The sequence below is a fragment of the Orcinus orca genome, chromosome 16, assembly GCF_937001465.1.
Source record: "Orcinus orca chromosome 16, mOrcOrc1.1, whole genome shotgun sequence".
Taxonomy (NCBI): domain Eukaryota; kingdom Metazoa; phylum Chordata; class Mammalia; order Artiodactyla; family Delphinidae; genus Orcinus; species Orcinus orca.
The window spans coordinates 53,102,419-53,117,777 of record NC_064574.1 but is presented as its reverse complement, the minus strand read 5'-3'; the positions used below and the strand labels follow the sequence as shown (position 1 = coordinate 53,117,777).

Genomic DNA, 15,359 nt, shown 5'->3' with positions numbered 1-15,359 from the left:
CTGGTCTAAAGCCAAAAACTTCAGCTTTAAGGAGAAACAAATGTTTTGCAAAAGGCAGACAAGTTTCGCAAGCATCTTCCTGTCTGCACTTCTCATTTTACTATTCTACTGCTCCCTTTCTGGCTCTCCTGAGGTGGGGAGATCTGGGAGCACTAGCAGGGAATTTAAGTGTGGTCCTCCAGCGTGCTGGGCTGAAGGCAAAGGGAGACTAGAAGGTCTACCCTGTGATTTCCAGTGGACATTGGGCTTCTGAGGTACTATGGGACTGCCCAAGTCCACGGCTACATGATGGGACCGCTGCTCCTTCTCCATATGAGTGAGGAGCCCTTCCCAGGAGGGCAGAAGGGCCTAAGCCTTCAGAGGCAATACAAGCAAGGTCACAATTTCTCTAGTTGTGGCATTTCCTTTCCTCCCCAAGAGAGTATGGGACAATTCCGAGGGAGTGTGGAATGTGGGACCCAGATGTTCCCAGGCATGACCTCTGCAGTGGGTGCAGTTCCCTGCAGTAGAAGATGAACTATATCTTTGCCTGGCTCACCTGGGTATTCCCAACAGGACTTTCATGCTAATGATTTCCTAAAAGGCCCTTTAAAAAAACCACAAGTTGTTTCAGCTCCCAGCTAAATACTCTTCTGCCCAAGCTAGGCTTAAACTTAAGCAATGTTTCACAAACCTGAGAAATGAAAGGAACTCCTAAAGAAAAAAAAAGAACCACAGTTGCTGAGAATAAAGCTGTGGATCTCCTGGTGATCAGTAGACTCCAAAGTGAAAAACATCACCTTAGTAAATGACAGTCTTTTCTATGGAAATGTCCTTTAGTTGTGAATTATCACCACAAAAATTAAATTTTGTGTTTCTGTTAAAATATTTTGGGGGGCTTCCCTGGTGGCGCAGTGGTTGAGAGTCCGCCTGCCGATGCAGGGGACACGGGTTCGTGCCCCGGTCCGGGAAGATCCCATATGCCGTGGAGCGGCTAGGCCAGTGAGCCATGGCCGCTAAGCCTGCGCGTCCGGAGCCTGTGCTCCGCAACGGGAGAAGCCACAACAGTGAGAAGCCCGCATACCACAAAAAAAAAAAAAATATTTTGGGGACTTCCCTGGCAGTCCAGTGGTTAAGACCCCGTGCTTCCATTGCAGGGGGCACAGGTTAGATCCCTGGTTGGGGGAACTAAGATCCTGCGTACCACGCGGCACGGCCAAAAAATATATATATAAATAGTTTGCAAGTTATTGTAAAAAAAAAAGCAGAACAAATCACTAGATGTAGTAAAACTTCAGAGCCCCAAGACTACATGGGTACACCTCCATAAACAACAAAATAATAATACAAGGTGCACTGTCATGTTTTTCTCCATTTTTGAAATGTATTTTGTTGCTTAATTGTTCATTTCCTGTGCTGAAATAATTACATGTGCCTTTGTGTATTTTAATAAACAACCATTTCAGGGGCAGATAACTAGATCTAAATAATTTGTCATTGGCACTGAAGCTGGCCTCATGCCTCCCTCTCTTACAAAAATTCTAATTTATGGAAACAACTGACTTTACAGAAGATTGAGGGAACACCATGTCAGAAAATTACTCTCTTTGGAATCACAGCTGAAAATAAAGATGCATCCTAAGGCTCTTTAATGCTTTTGTGTGGTTTTTTTTGCTTTCTTCTTGCTCGTCCCTTTTCTTTCTGCTGATGTCTCTTCCTTTGGTTACACGAAGTGTTTTGAGTTTTCTAGAATGAGGACCTCACTATAATGGACTCCCAAATTCTTGTTCATTATTAATTACTCTTGGAAATAGGACCTGTGAAATTGAAATCATCCTGCCAGGCACCAAGCTAACCAGACATCCGCCCTATTGAAATCTAATCCATGTTTTGATAGGCTGCCTTTTAAGGTAGAGGGGTGTCTTCCTGTGTCCTTATAGACAGACAGTGAAATGGGGTTTCTAGGAGTGCAAAGAGACAAAGCTGTCAATTCATAGGCCTGAGGGGCTGGAAGGAATCTTGGAGGCTGTCAGTTCAACTTTGCAATCCATGAAATAATTTATTCTGCTCAAGTCTGCAGCAGCCTTAGAGCTCTGAACTCTACTAAAATTATTCTCCAGTGATCACTCAGCCAGAATGGACCTGGGAACACGTGAGATGGTCATTCTCTGGGCCTTGATGATGTCCCTCTGGCCCTTCCGTCTCCCCTGCTGTGGAGCTCAGGTTCATCACTATGGCAATGGAAAAGTTGACATTCTTCTACTCTGATTCCACCAGCCCCCAGTTTGTGGCAATAGTCACATGACCCAGCACAGCCAGGGGCATGGCCTCTTTCTCTCCTGGGAGAGAAGGTCAGGGGATCACAAACGCAGGTGCCAGGACCAGACAGGTAAAGCACAAGAGTGGAGTGGCTGTGCATAAGACCACAGGCTGGGACTTCCCTGGTGGCATAGTGGTTAAGAATCCACCTGCCAATGCGGGGGACACAGGTTTGAGCCCTGGTTCAGGAAGATCCCATATGCCGTGGAACAACTAAGCCTGTGTGCCACAACTACTGAGCCTGTGCTCTAGGGCCCGCGAGCCACAACTACTGAAGCCCGGGCGCCTAGAGCCTGTGCTCCGCAACTAGAGAAGCCACGACAGTGAGAACCCCACACACCCCAATCGAGAGTAGCCCCAGCTTGCTGCAACTAGAGAAAACCCGTGGGCAGCAACGAAGATCCAGCGCAGCCAAAAGTAATCAACTAAAGATCCCACATGCCAAATGGAGATCTTGCATGCGGCAATGAAGATCCCATGTGCCTCAACTAAGACCCTACGCAGCCAAATAAATAAATAAATATTTTTTAAAAGTGGCAGTTGCTGTCAGCTCCAGCACATTTTAGCCATGTAGGGATGTGGACCTAGTGTTGCCAGATCTTTCAGTTTTTCAAGAGATCTGAAATCCAAACTTTTTTGAAGCTTCCCAATTTTTAAAACACCATGTGAACCACTAAAACATATCTGTAGACCAGATTTAGCCCATGGCATATCCATTTGTTACCTCTGGGGGTTAAAGGCTTTCTCGCTTTCTGACTGTGCCCATTTAGGCCCATCTGACATAATGGTACATTAAAAAAAACACAAGTAATTCAGGGATAACAATGAAGTGACATCAAGCAAATCTGGGAGGTTTACTATGAACTTTTGCAGTAGGTGTATAGTTGATTTATATTTTTTTTATTGTGGGAAAATGCACATAATAAAATTTAACATCTTAACTATTTTAAGGGCACAGTTCAGTGGTATTAAATATATGTATAATTATGTGCAACCATCACCACCATCCATCTCCAAACTCTTTTCTTCCTGTAAGACTGAAACTCTGTACCCATTAAACTCCCCACTTCCTCCTCCCCCAGCCCCTGGCAACCAACATTCTACTTTCCATCTCTATGATTTTGAGCACTATAAGTACCACATAAATGGAATCGTACAGTATTTATCTTTTTGTTCTCAAGTTTCATCTATGCCTAATGAAATCTGCATCTTGCAGATTTTCTTTCCTATTTTTTTTTGGCTGCACCATGAGGCTTGTGGGATTTTAGTTCCCCAACCAGGGATCGAACCCCGGCCCTCAGCAGGGAAAGTGAAGATTCCCAGCCACTGGACTGCCACAGAATTCCCGATTGTCTTTTTTTTTTTTTATCTTATTTATTTATTTTTGGCTGCGTTGGGTCTTCATTGCTGCACACGGGCTTTCTCTAGCTGCGGCGAGTGGGGGTTACTCTTTGTTGCGGTGCACGGGCTTCTCATTGCGGTGGCTTCTCTTGTTGCAGAGCACAGGCTCTAGGTGCGAGGGCTTCAGTAGTTGTGGCACTTGGGTTCAGTAGTTGTGGCTTACGGGCTCTAGAGTGCAGGCTCAGTAGTTGTGGTGCACGGGCTTAGTTGTTTCGAGGCATGTGGGATCTTCCCAGACCAGGGCTCAAACCTGTATCCCCTGCATTGGCAGGAGGATTCTTAAGCACTGTGCCACCAGGGAAGCCCCCCAATTGTCTTTCTTTTTAAAAGCTAATTACTTTAAACAATATTCCAGTGAATGTATATACCACATTTTGATTATCCACTCATCCAATCAATGTACATTTGGATTCTTCCATGTTTTAGCTATTGTGAATAATGCTGCTATGAACATAGGCATGCAAATATTTCTTTGTGACTCTGTTTTCAATTCTTTTGGGTATGTACCCAAAAGTGAAATTCTTGGATCATGTGGCAGTTTTATTTTAATATTTTAAGGAACTGTCATAAAGTTTTCCACAGTGTCTATACCATTTTACATTCCCACCAAGCACGTACAAGGGTTCCAATTACTCTAAATCCTCTTCAAGGCTTATTACTTTCTGTTTTTCTGGGTTTTGTTTTGTTTTTGATAGTAGCTATCCTACTGTGTGTGAAGTGTTAACTTATTGTAGTCTTGATTTGCGTTTCTCTGATGAGTAGTGATGTTGAGCATCTTTTCATGTGCTAATTGGCCATGTGTATATCTTCTTTGGAGCAATATCTATCAAGTCCTTTGCTCATTTTTAGGTAGGTTTAGGGCTTCCCAGGTGGCGCAGTGGTTGAGAGTCCGCCTGCCGATGCGGGGGATGCGGGTTCGTGCCCCGGTCTGGGAAGATGCCGCGGAGCGGCTGGGCCCGTGAGCCATGGCCGCTGAGCCTGCGCATCTGGAGCCTGTGCTCTGCAACGATAGAGGCCACAGCAGTGAGAGGCCCGCGTACCGGAAAAAAATAAATAAATAAAATTAGGTAGATTTTTTCTTTAAAACTTTTTAAAAATATTAATTTATTTTCCTTATTTTTTTGGCTGTGTCAGGTGTTAGTTGCAGTACACGGGATCTTTGTCGAGATTATGGCGCGTGGTCTCTGCTGTGCTCAGGCTTCTCTCTAGTTGTGGTATGCGGGCTTTTCTCCTCTAGTTGTGGTGGGATGGCTCCAGGGCACGTGCGCCCTGTAGTTTGCCACACGCGAGCTCTCTTGTTGAGGCGCGTGAGCTCAATAGTTGTGGCACGCAGGCATAGTTGCCCCGTGGCATGTGGGATCTTAGTTCCCCAGTCAGGGATCAAACCCTTGTCCCCTGAATTGGAAGGCAGATTCTTTACCACTGGACCACCAGGGAAGTCCCTATGTAGGTTTTTTGTTGTCGTTAAGTTTTAGGAGTTCTTTATATATTCTGGATATTAATCCCTTATCAGATCTATGATCTGCAGATATTTTCTCCCACTCTGTGGGTTGCCTTTCACTCTGCTGACAGTATCTCTCTCTTTTTTAAAAAATAAAATTTATTTATTTATTTATTTATTTTTGGCTGCGTTGGGTCTTCATTGCTGCGCGCGGGCTTTCTCTAGTTGCGGTGAGCAGAAGATACTCTTCATTGCGGTGCGCGGGCTTCTCATTGCGATGGCTTCTCTTGTTGTAGAGCACAGGACAGGCTCTAGGCGTGCGGGCTTCAGTAGTTTTGGCTCACGGGCTCTAGAGCACAGGCTCAGTAGTTGTGGAGCACGGGCTTAGTTGCTCCGCGGCATGTGGGATCTTCCCGGACCAGGGCTCAAACCCGTGTCCCTTGCATTGGCAGGCGGATTCTTAACCACTGCACCACCAGGGAAGCCCCTGACAGTGTCTTTTGATGCACAAATTAAAAAAATTCTTATGAAGTCCAATTTGTCTATTTTTTCTTTTTTGCCTGTACCTTTGGTGTCATATCCAAAAATTCAGTGCCAAATCCAATGTTGTGAAGCTTTTTCTTTTTTCTTATGAATGAGGCAATTTATTAACCCATCATCGTTTGTTCTAACGCTTCTTGTTGGCAGCTGCCACCTGTCCAGAGATTCCATCCAGATCTCTCTGTCCGTGAGGTGTTAGTTTGAAGCCCCCATCTTGGTCCTTTTCCACCATTTTTAGCCCGTCCAGGGCTTGGAGGACCCGACGGGCCACGCTCTTGGAGCCTCTGCTGAAGTGGCTGGGCATGACACCATGCCTCTGACACACCTCATAGATCTTGGTCATGGAACCAACCCCAGCGCCACCCTGGAGGTACAGGTGCCATGCTGTGGAAGCATCTTGTATGTAGAACCAGTTCTCATCGTAGGGAGAGAGCGCTCTATGCTTGGCCAGCTTGACAGTGTCCACCCATTCAGGGACTTTCAGCTTCCCGGACTTTTTTTTTTTTTTGCAGTACGCGGGCCTCTCACTGCTGTGGCCTCTCCCGCTGCAGAGCACAGGCTCCAGACGCGCAGGCTCAGCGGCCATGGTTCACGGGCCCAGCCGCTCCGCGGCATGTGGGATCTTCCCGGACCGGGGCACGGCATCGGCAGGCGGACTCTCAACAACTGCGCCACCAGGGAAGCCCTTCCCGGGCTTTTTGAGGAAGGCTGCCAGAGCTCTGACGAACTCCTGCTGGTTCACGTCTTTTACAGTAACTCCAGGCATCGTACAGCCTCCAAGCTGCCAGCCAGGGGAAAGGTTGTTGTGAAGCTTTTGCCCCATGTTTTCTTCTAAGAATTGTATAGTTTTAGGTCTACAGTTGATTTATATTTGAACCACAATACATAATGTCTGAATGTCCCCGTACTGGAAAGTTATAAGTCAAATACAGTTGATGCAAATAGGGGTTACTGCATACTGTAGAATTAACCAAACAACCAACAGTAAGTAAAGGATGGTAATAAACTTTTAGTAGGACTTCCCTGGTGGTCCAGTGGGTAAGACTCTGTGCTCCCAACGGAGGGGGCCTGGGTTCGATCTTTGGTCAGGGAATTAGATCCCGCACAAATGCTGCAACTAAGAAGTCCACACACCGCAACTAAAGATTCCTCGTGCTGCAACTAAGACCCATTGCAACCCAAATAAATAAATATTTTTTAAAAACCTTAACTTTTAGTAACTGTAATTCTAAAAACAATATCTGGTATGGAGGTCCCTCAGAAAATTTAAAATAGAACTACCATATGCTCCAACAATCCCACTTCTGGGTATATATCCAAAAGTATTGAAAGCAGAGTCCAGAAGAGATATTTGCACAGCCATGTTCTTAGAAGCATTACTCACAATAGCCAAGAGGTGGGTGAACCCAAGTAACCGTTGATGGACAAATGAATAAACAAAATGTGGTAAATACATGCAACAGAATATTATCCAGTATTAAGAAGGATGGAAATTCTGCCACATGCTACAGCAGGGATGAGCCTTGAGGACATTACAATGAAATAAGCCAGTCACAAAAAGACAAATGGTGCATGATTCCACTTATATTTGGTATCTAAAGTAGTCAAATTCATAGAAACAGGAAGCAGAATGATGATTACTATGGGTTGGGGAGAAGGGGAAATGGGGAGCTGTTGCTTAATGGCTATAGTTCCAGCTTTGCTTGAAAAAGTTCTGGATATCTGTTGCACAACACTGTGAATGTCTTTAACACTCCTGAACTGTACAGGTAAAAATGTTAGATTTTATATGTTTTTTTGCCACAATTAAAAAAAAGAAAAGCATAAGCGACACCTGCAGTAACTGAACACCACACGAACTCAAGACTGTACTGATGGTGCCTTTTCCAAAGCTGCTGGAATTCCAGAGTCTGAAGAGTATGTGCCATGGGAAAGCTGAACTCCAGTGGCTGCCAGACTGCTTGGAATTCCAAATCCCAGGCCTCAGTCAACCCTACTGCCAGTCTATCTTTAGTTTATGGAGATCAAAGTCGCTCTTAACTCAGTAAGGGCCCCTGAGTGGTCACATTTTACCTGTGAGAACTGAAAAAAAGAACTTGCATTTTGGAGTCCATTCGTGCCCATCGCCAGACTAAGCTTTCAGAATTACCCTCTGGACAGCCTGCCTAAGTTGAGGCTGTTGTCTGCAGCAGGCTGCGGAAGGCGAATTTTCACAGCAGCGGGACGTTGCGACCAATCATTCGCATTCCTCAGATCAAAGTCCCCTTTCCAGACACGCCTGAGCAGGTGTTATGTCTGTTCTCAAGCAGAAAGCATATTCTGGAATCACGGAGTCAATTTTCAAAGCGAAGAGAAAGGCTTGTGGAATGCATCGCCCCGAGTTTGTCCAGGGACTAACCAAGCAGCGCCGGTTGGGCAAATTTGCTGTTTAAGAGATTCTCCATGGCCCTTATCTCCTGCCCTTTCAGCTTATCTGTAATTGATTTATTTCCTTCGGGGAGTTTTGCCCCACCGCGCCCAAGGCCTGACTCGCCCTTATAAGGGGACGCTGAAGTCTCCATCCCCGCTCCTACCGAGCCCACATGACCTAAGCAGGGTGGGTGGGATGCGGAGCCTATAGAGTAGGTCCCACGGACAGGGATTTGCATCAGACCTGGGCTCCCCTCCGCTGCCACTATCTGTGTGACCCGTGCCAGCGGCCCTTCTCTCCCTGAGAGTGTTCCCAGTCTCCTAAGTGGAGCTAGTTCACTTCTGCTTTCCCTCCTCCCGGGGAAGGACGTGCCCCGCACACTGGAAAGCCTCCCGAGGTAAATCCCTGGCCACAAAATCACAGCTGTTGCCCCTCGTCCCGCACGCCCGGCGGGACAGCGGGCGGACAACGCGCCGCACGTGACCTCCGGACCCGCGCGGCCAGGCCTTCGGCATCGGGGCGTGGCCTCCAGGGGAGGCCGAGCGGCGATTGGCCTGGGGGCGGGGCCCTCGGCGTGCGCGCGGAGGGAGAGGGGCTGGGGGAGTGGCTCGGTGGACCGGAGCGGGCTGCGATTGGCCTGAGACGCGTAGGGGCGTGGCCGCGAGCGGCGGGCCGTGGGTGGGGCGGGAGGAGGCGGGAGTCGCGGCTGCTCGCGGTGCACCTGAGAGCCGACGCTCGGGTCTTCGAAGCTGCGCCCGCCGCGGTCCCCGCCGCCATGAACCGCTTCAAGGTGTCCAAGTTCCGGCATACGGAAGCTCGGCCGCCCCGCCGCGAGGTGAGCCCGGCTGCCATCGCCCCTTGCCCAGCGGCCACCCCTCCCCCTCCTCTGGCCCAGCGCAGGGACCCTCCCCCCGCCCCGAGCCCGCCTGCCCAGGCGCCCCCCCTTCAGGCCCGGGGCCGTCGTCCGGGCCGTCCGTCGCCGCGCGGTGGTCGGAGCCTGGCGCTCCCGGGACACTCTCTGGCCTCGCCATGAGCCCTGCGGTCCGCTGGCCCGGCCGCCTCGCACCGGGACCACCGAGGCGGCGCAGCCAGCCCAGTGGGGCCAAGGCCTGAAGCCTGCGAGGCTGCCTGCCTTCCCGGCTTCCGGTCGGCCTCGCCCCGAGCCGGGCGGCTCCTCCTCCCTGCCGCCCCGATCGCCCCTGCCCGGGGCTGGGGTGTGAGAGACATGCCCCTCTCTGCCCTGGTCTTGGCGAGTCTGGGTGTGTCAGCTGGAGAGGGGGAGCTCTTCGGCCAGAAGCGCGCTCCTCCCTCGGGTTTCCGCTGGCGCTTCCTCTCGCGGCTGGCGTGAGCTCTTCCCCTATTCGGGGTGATGCTGCCAAAGGCTGGGTGGGGCCTGGGAAGCCCGAGCAGGTGGAACCCAGAGGAAGAGCTGAACCAGGTGGTGGGAGGGCACCTCGGTCCCCTGGAAGCGCAGCAGGCCTGATGAGGGGTGTGCTTCAGAGATGATGCCATCCTTGGTCTGCAGCGAAACATTACTTGTGAGGCCTGTGAGTGTCTTCCAATAATGAAGCCTAGGAACTGACCTCTGGTGACCCCATCAGGGACCATCTCACATGAGGGCAGCCTGGAGCAAAAACCCGGTTTTTATGCTCTGGATCATATTTCCTGGGCACGTCCCATGTGCTGTGTCCAGCCGCTGGAACCACAGCAGTGAACACGACAGCATTTTCCTTCCTCTCTGATGCTTAGTCTCTTGAGGGAGACAGCCAGAAAGCAGACAGGCATGCAAGGGCAATGCAGGTTTTAATAAGTGCACTGAAGAACACACATGAGGGGCTGGGATGAAGATGAAGATGGAGATGGACCTAGAGGTGGGGTTAACCTCAGTAGGATAGTCTGGGAAGGCTGCTGGGAGGAGGTGACATTTAAGCTAAGTCAGGAAGGGTGAGAAGCAGCCAGCCATAGGAAGAATGGGGTGAGAAAGAGCCTGGTGGAAGAAGGAAAGGGGGCCCGGGTGGATGGAGGGCAGTGACAGGGAAGGATGGTGTCAGATGAGTCCATAGTGGGCCTGCAGAGCCCGAGGGCCACAGGAAGAAGTTGGGTTTTACTCTGAGTGCAGTGGGGAGCCATCGAAAGGTCGAAGCGGGTGTGGGGGGCTGGTGGTGGAGAGGTTCTCACATTTGCATTAAGACCGTTGCTCTGAGTGCAGTAATGCTTGGAGGGGTCTGGAGTGTACTTGAGGAGCTCTGGGGCTTGTTTCTGGGTGGATCTCAGTCCAACAAGGTAAACAGACAGGCATGGAATTAGGGATTACAGGGAGAGCTTAAAACGGTTTATATGTTAGGGAGATGGGAGAGCAGGTGATGGGTTCTCTTCAAAGATATTTCCTGTCACTATATTTGTACAGTAAACATGAATCAGGAGGGGAGAATAATGCAAGATGGTAATGTTCTACCCGTGGCAGGTGAACATTGAACTAGAAACTTGGATGGTGGGGGTGGTTTCCAGGACACTGTGAGTGGGTGGGCTGGGAAATGTGGGTGCTCGATCGTCAGGCGGCAGGGATGCTGCGAGGTGCTGAAACCAACAGGAAACATTGGGACCCCGCCGACCTCCGTTTTAGAAAAAGTGTTCCTCTACTCCTCTACGTATGTGGGTGTTAACCTTATTGCCTTTTTATGGGGGTGCATCGTTCACCTGACTATGGGACTTCGTGGAAAGGCCTTTATTTTCCCCTCTCTTAGCTTGAATGTTTTCTCCTGGGGCTTGGAAGAAACCCTGTACTTGGTGGAGGCCTTCAGCAATGCAGCTGAGGAAGTCAAGTCTGTCTTCTACCTTAGGTGCTTACTTCTCCTTTCTCTGCTTCTCTCCCTTTGAACAGAATCAAACCCCTCCACCCCCGACCAACACACACACTGCCCAGTTAGCCTCTTGACTTTGTTCAGCCTAAGCTTCCTTCTGACAGCTTCCTCCCCCTTATTAGAGAACTTATTTAATAAGGAAAATCAACCCCTTAATGACAGGTTATCATTTCAAGGACATTTTGCATTTTCTAAGGGACTGTGTGAGTGGGGACAGGGTTTGATCCTAAGGAATGCATCTCTAATGGTGCAGCTTTAAGGTAGAGTTCCCTGGATTATGCCGTATGCCCTACCCCTTGCTTTAGGCAGAGCCCTGGCCAACACGTTTTTTGTTCTTTATTTTCAGACCTGGATCAGTGACATTCGAGCAGGAACTGTCCCCTCATGTGGGAACCATATCAAAGCCAGCTGCAGCTTAATTGCATTCAACTCTGACCGTCCAGGTAGGGAGGTGAACATGGTTGTGGGAATTCAGACATTGTCACCCTAGGTAGGGTGGGGCCAGAGGCTTGGAGGGGCCTCTCAGGACTCAGAGGTCAGCACCATGAAGGCCTTAGACCCCTGCAAACTGGTCAATGTGCAGTCGGCAGATTGCCTTTGCTTTGGGCATTGCCAGCACACTTTGTATAAACATGTTGGCTTGGTCTTCAAGAGCTTGGCCTGGAGGGTGGGGAGGGGGCTGTCGCCTTTGTTTCCAGCTATCCTCATATGCAATCCACTCCTCTTCTGGGAGCAGCTGGGGTCAATACAAATGCAAAGCTCCCTGTGTTGGTTGAAACTCTTTTGGTTGTCAGTGATAACTCAGACCTCAAATTGACTTAAGCAAGAAATGGATACCTTTTTGGTTTATAGAACTAAGAATTCCAGAGGCTTCAGGCAGAGCTGTATCTCACTGTATCCTGATCTCTCTCCCTGTTCCTCAGCTCTGCTGCCCTTGGGTGAGGGCTTCTTTCTCAGGTAAAGCTGGGAAGGTGGCAACTGGTAGCCCCAAGCTGACTGCTTATGACCCACAGTGCCTTAAAGAGACAACCTTTTACCCTAGTGTCTTTGCACAGTCGATGTCACGGAAGGCTCTTGTGTGGGGCAGGAACTGAAACCTCTGCCAATCACTCTGTCCCAAACGGTGTGGCCTTACAGTTGGTGGAGGCTCTGGGAAGGTCCAAGGCTGAGCATTTGGGTCTTGTGTGCTCTGGGAGTCCTGGGTAACAGATCCCTATTAGGCCTGAAGTCAGAGTCCCCGTGTTTGTTTGACAGGCGTGCTGGGCATCGTGCCTCTGGAAGGCCAGGGAGAGGACAAGAGACATGTGACCCACCTGGGCTGCCATTCAGGTGAGTGGAGACTGGACCCAGGAAGCCTGGAACTTGCCCTTCCCGACCTGGGGCCAAGGATTCATACTCACCTGGTCCCACAGCCCTGTGGCTGGCTGGATCCTTCCTGTTCTCCTCACTGTGCCTTCTGACAGATGGGGTCCGGATTGGAAGGCTGGTTCCTGGTTGAGAATTCTGCCCTGGGCAGAGAGGAGGGAAGCTGGGTGCTCCAGGTGGTCAGGCTGGAAGGAGGGGGATATGCACCGGCCAGTGCCAGGCTCCAGGCTGATGCTCCCCATCACTGCAGAAGACTCAACCCTATGTGGTTCTTAGCCCTGTGTGCTCACCTGGAGCCCAGCAGATCACCTCTCACCACCAGGCATCCTCTCCAGCCAGGCTGCACAGGGCGCTCCAAGGAGGGGGCTGGTTGGGCTGCAGGGCCGGAGATGGGCCCTCACAAAGAGAGCTTTTGTCCACCACTACAGCTGCTTCTGGGGGCGCCCAGCAGTCCATCTGGCAGCCTGCCTGCTTTGAGGGAACAGTTTGCTCTCCTTGGGCTACAGCAGCGCTGGCCCAGCTGCCTCCCATTTCCCTGTCCAGCTGCAATGGCCATGGGCCCAGACCCTCTGGACTGCGCTCCTGGCTGCCTGTTGGGCAGCCTTGGGTGAGGGAAGGGGGCTGATCCTTCGTCCCTGGTCTGGGTGTGCAGCTCAGTGTAGCAGTCCTGATGAAGATGGTGGTGGTTAATAAAATGACAGTAGTGAAGACTGATGGAGAGCTCCCCGGGTGCTAAGCGTGTATCTGCGTTTTCTCACCTAATCCTTTTTTAAAATTTGAAACAACTTTATCGAGGTATCATTTACATACTATAAATATTACTTGTTTTAAGTGAAGGATTCGATGACTTTTATTAAAGTTACAGGGTTGCATATCCCACCATCCAGTTTTAGAACATTTGCATTATTCCAGAAAGACCCCTTGTGCCCCTTGGCAGTTAATGCGTTTCTGCCTTGGGCGCTGCAGCCTCAGGCATCCGTTGATCTTTCTGCCTCTGCTGCAGGGGCTGCAAGCTACTGTGTGGCCAGATCTGGCCTGCTGCCTGTCTTTGTAAATAGTTTTATTGGAACACAGCCACGCCTCTTCATTGAGTTACCGTCTGTGGCTGCTTTTTCCAACAACTGCAGAGTTAAGGAGACAGACTGTATGTCCCTCGAAGCCTAAAATGTTTCCTATCCCAACCTTCACAGAAAACGTTTGCTGGTTTCTGCTCTACAGACTGGCCTTTTCTGGACGTTTCACATAAATGGATTCACACTATACATAGTCTTTCGAATCTGGTCTGTTACGTTTGGAATGATGTTTTTGCGATCCATCTAATGTTGTAGCACGTAGATGAAGTCTGCTTTCTCATCCATTCTCATCCCTCATTTTTTTTTTGGCTGCGTTGGGTCTTCGTTGCTGCACATGGGCTTTCTCTAGTTGTGGTGAGTGGGAGCTACTCTTTGTTGTGGTGTGCGGGCTTCTCATTGTGGTGGCTTCTCTTGTTGCAGAGCACAGGCTCTAGGCGCGCGGGCTTCAGGAGTTGTGGCACGCAGGCTCAGTGGTTGTGGCTCACAGGCTCTAGAGCTCAGGCTCATTAGTTGTGGTGCAGGGGCTTAGTTGCTCTGCGGCATGTGAGATCTTCCCAGACCAGGGCTCGAACCTGTGTCCCCTGCATTGGCAGGTGGACTCTTAACCACTGCGCCGCCAGGGAAGCCCCCCAAAGTAGGTTTTTTTTTTTTTTTCCGAAGTAGGTTTTTAAATAACCAGTTTTTCAGCTAAGAAAACTGAGGCTCAAAGAGTTAAAGAATTTAGCAGTGTTGGCATTGCTGCTGGCAGAGCCAGAATCGGAACCCAGGTGTTTTTAGGCACCATGCTGTTTGCTTCTTGATGCTTTTTCCTCATGGGGAAGTGGCCTCAAGTTGGTGTTGTCTGCAAGGTGGTGGGCCCCCTGTTACTGGGGAACCAGGCTTGTGTTGGCAGATCGTAGCCTCACTGTGGCTCCAGCTATCCAGAGCCTCTCCCTGCAGGAGCAGCCTTGCCAGAAAGCTGCTCTGAGGGTAGCTGAGCTCCAGCTCCTCAGAAACTGCTGTCTGGGCACCAGGCACCGGTCTGCCCTCTTAGGTGCTGGTGGGGTGGGGGGAACTGTGGTGGCCTGGGTTCTGGCTGCTGCCCTGACTTCAGGGCACCCTGCCTTCAGGTGCACCTTCTGCCTTTTGGCTCAGGGCCAAGTGGCCCTTTGGTCCAGGGGAGCAGAAGGCTGGGAAGCATCTAGAGAGTGTTGCTGCATGCCTGGGCTGTGGGGTGGTGGCTGGGGGCCTGCTCTGAGTTGGGAAACACCGTGTGTTGTGGTGAAGATAGAGGTTCTGAAGCTGGACTGCCTGCCTGACCCTCAGCCTTGCCCCTTCTTAGCTGTGCAGCTATGGGCAGGTTACTTAACCTCTCTGTCCTCGTGTCCTCTTCCTCCAGTTGGGGATGACACCACAGTGCCATCCTGATGGGTTGTTGTGAGGATTTGGTGAGATTAAACACACACGAAGGCCACAAGCCTGCAGGCACAACTGAGCACTCAGATCGGCCACATCACCACTGCTCATTCCCTTGGGGGTGCCAGAGTCTGCACCCAGCCTGGGCCCTGCCCTGTTCCGTGAGGAGCCCGCGGTGGGGGGTGGTAGGGCTTCCGTGGCCAGGAGTCCGGGTTAGGGCTGTCCCAAGGTGTGCCTCTTCCCGTCTGCCCCTTCTCTTCCCTTTTTTTTTTTTTTTTAAGTTTTTAAAATTTTATTTATTTTTTTTGGCTGCATTGGGTCTTCATTGCTGCACGCAGGCTTTTCTCTAGTTGTGAGTGGGGGCTTCTCTTGTTGCGGAGCATGGGCTCTAGGCACGCAGGCTTCAGTAGTTGTGCCGCATGGGCTTAGTTGCTCCACGGCATGTGGGATCTTCCCAGACCAGGAATTGAACCTGTGTCCCCTGCACTGGCAGGTGAATTCTTAGCCACTGCGCCACCAGGGAAGTCCCCACCCCTTCTCTTCCTTGTCTCCTCTGGCAGGATGCCCAGGGTCAG

At 50.5% G+C, this 15,359-nt stretch overlaps 1 protein-coding gene across 2 annotated transcripts in view; it reads left to right on the top strand.

The window, feature by feature from the left end:
• The first annotated feature begins 8,766 nt into the window (after window positions 1-8,766).
• CORO7 (coronin 7) overlaps window positions 8,767-15,359 on the top strand; it is a 57,934-nt gene continuing 51,341 nt past the window's right edge. Inside the window, exons 1-4 of one of the 2 annotated variants that reach the window (XM_049699535.1) lie at window positions 8,767-8,925; window positions 11,298-11,394; window positions 11,804-11,908; window positions 12,206-12,280. In XM_049699535.1, coding sequence (XP_049555492.1) covers window positions 8,866-8,925; window positions 11,298-11,394; window positions 11,804-11,908; window positions 12,206-12,280 — 337 coding nt within the window. In that variant the 5' untranslated portion in view covers window positions 8,767-8,865. The remainder of the gene's footprint in view (window positions 8,926-11,297; window positions 11,395-11,803; window positions 11,909-12,205; window positions 12,281-15,359) is intronic. The other variant, XM_012533250.3, reaches the window with a different exon arrangement.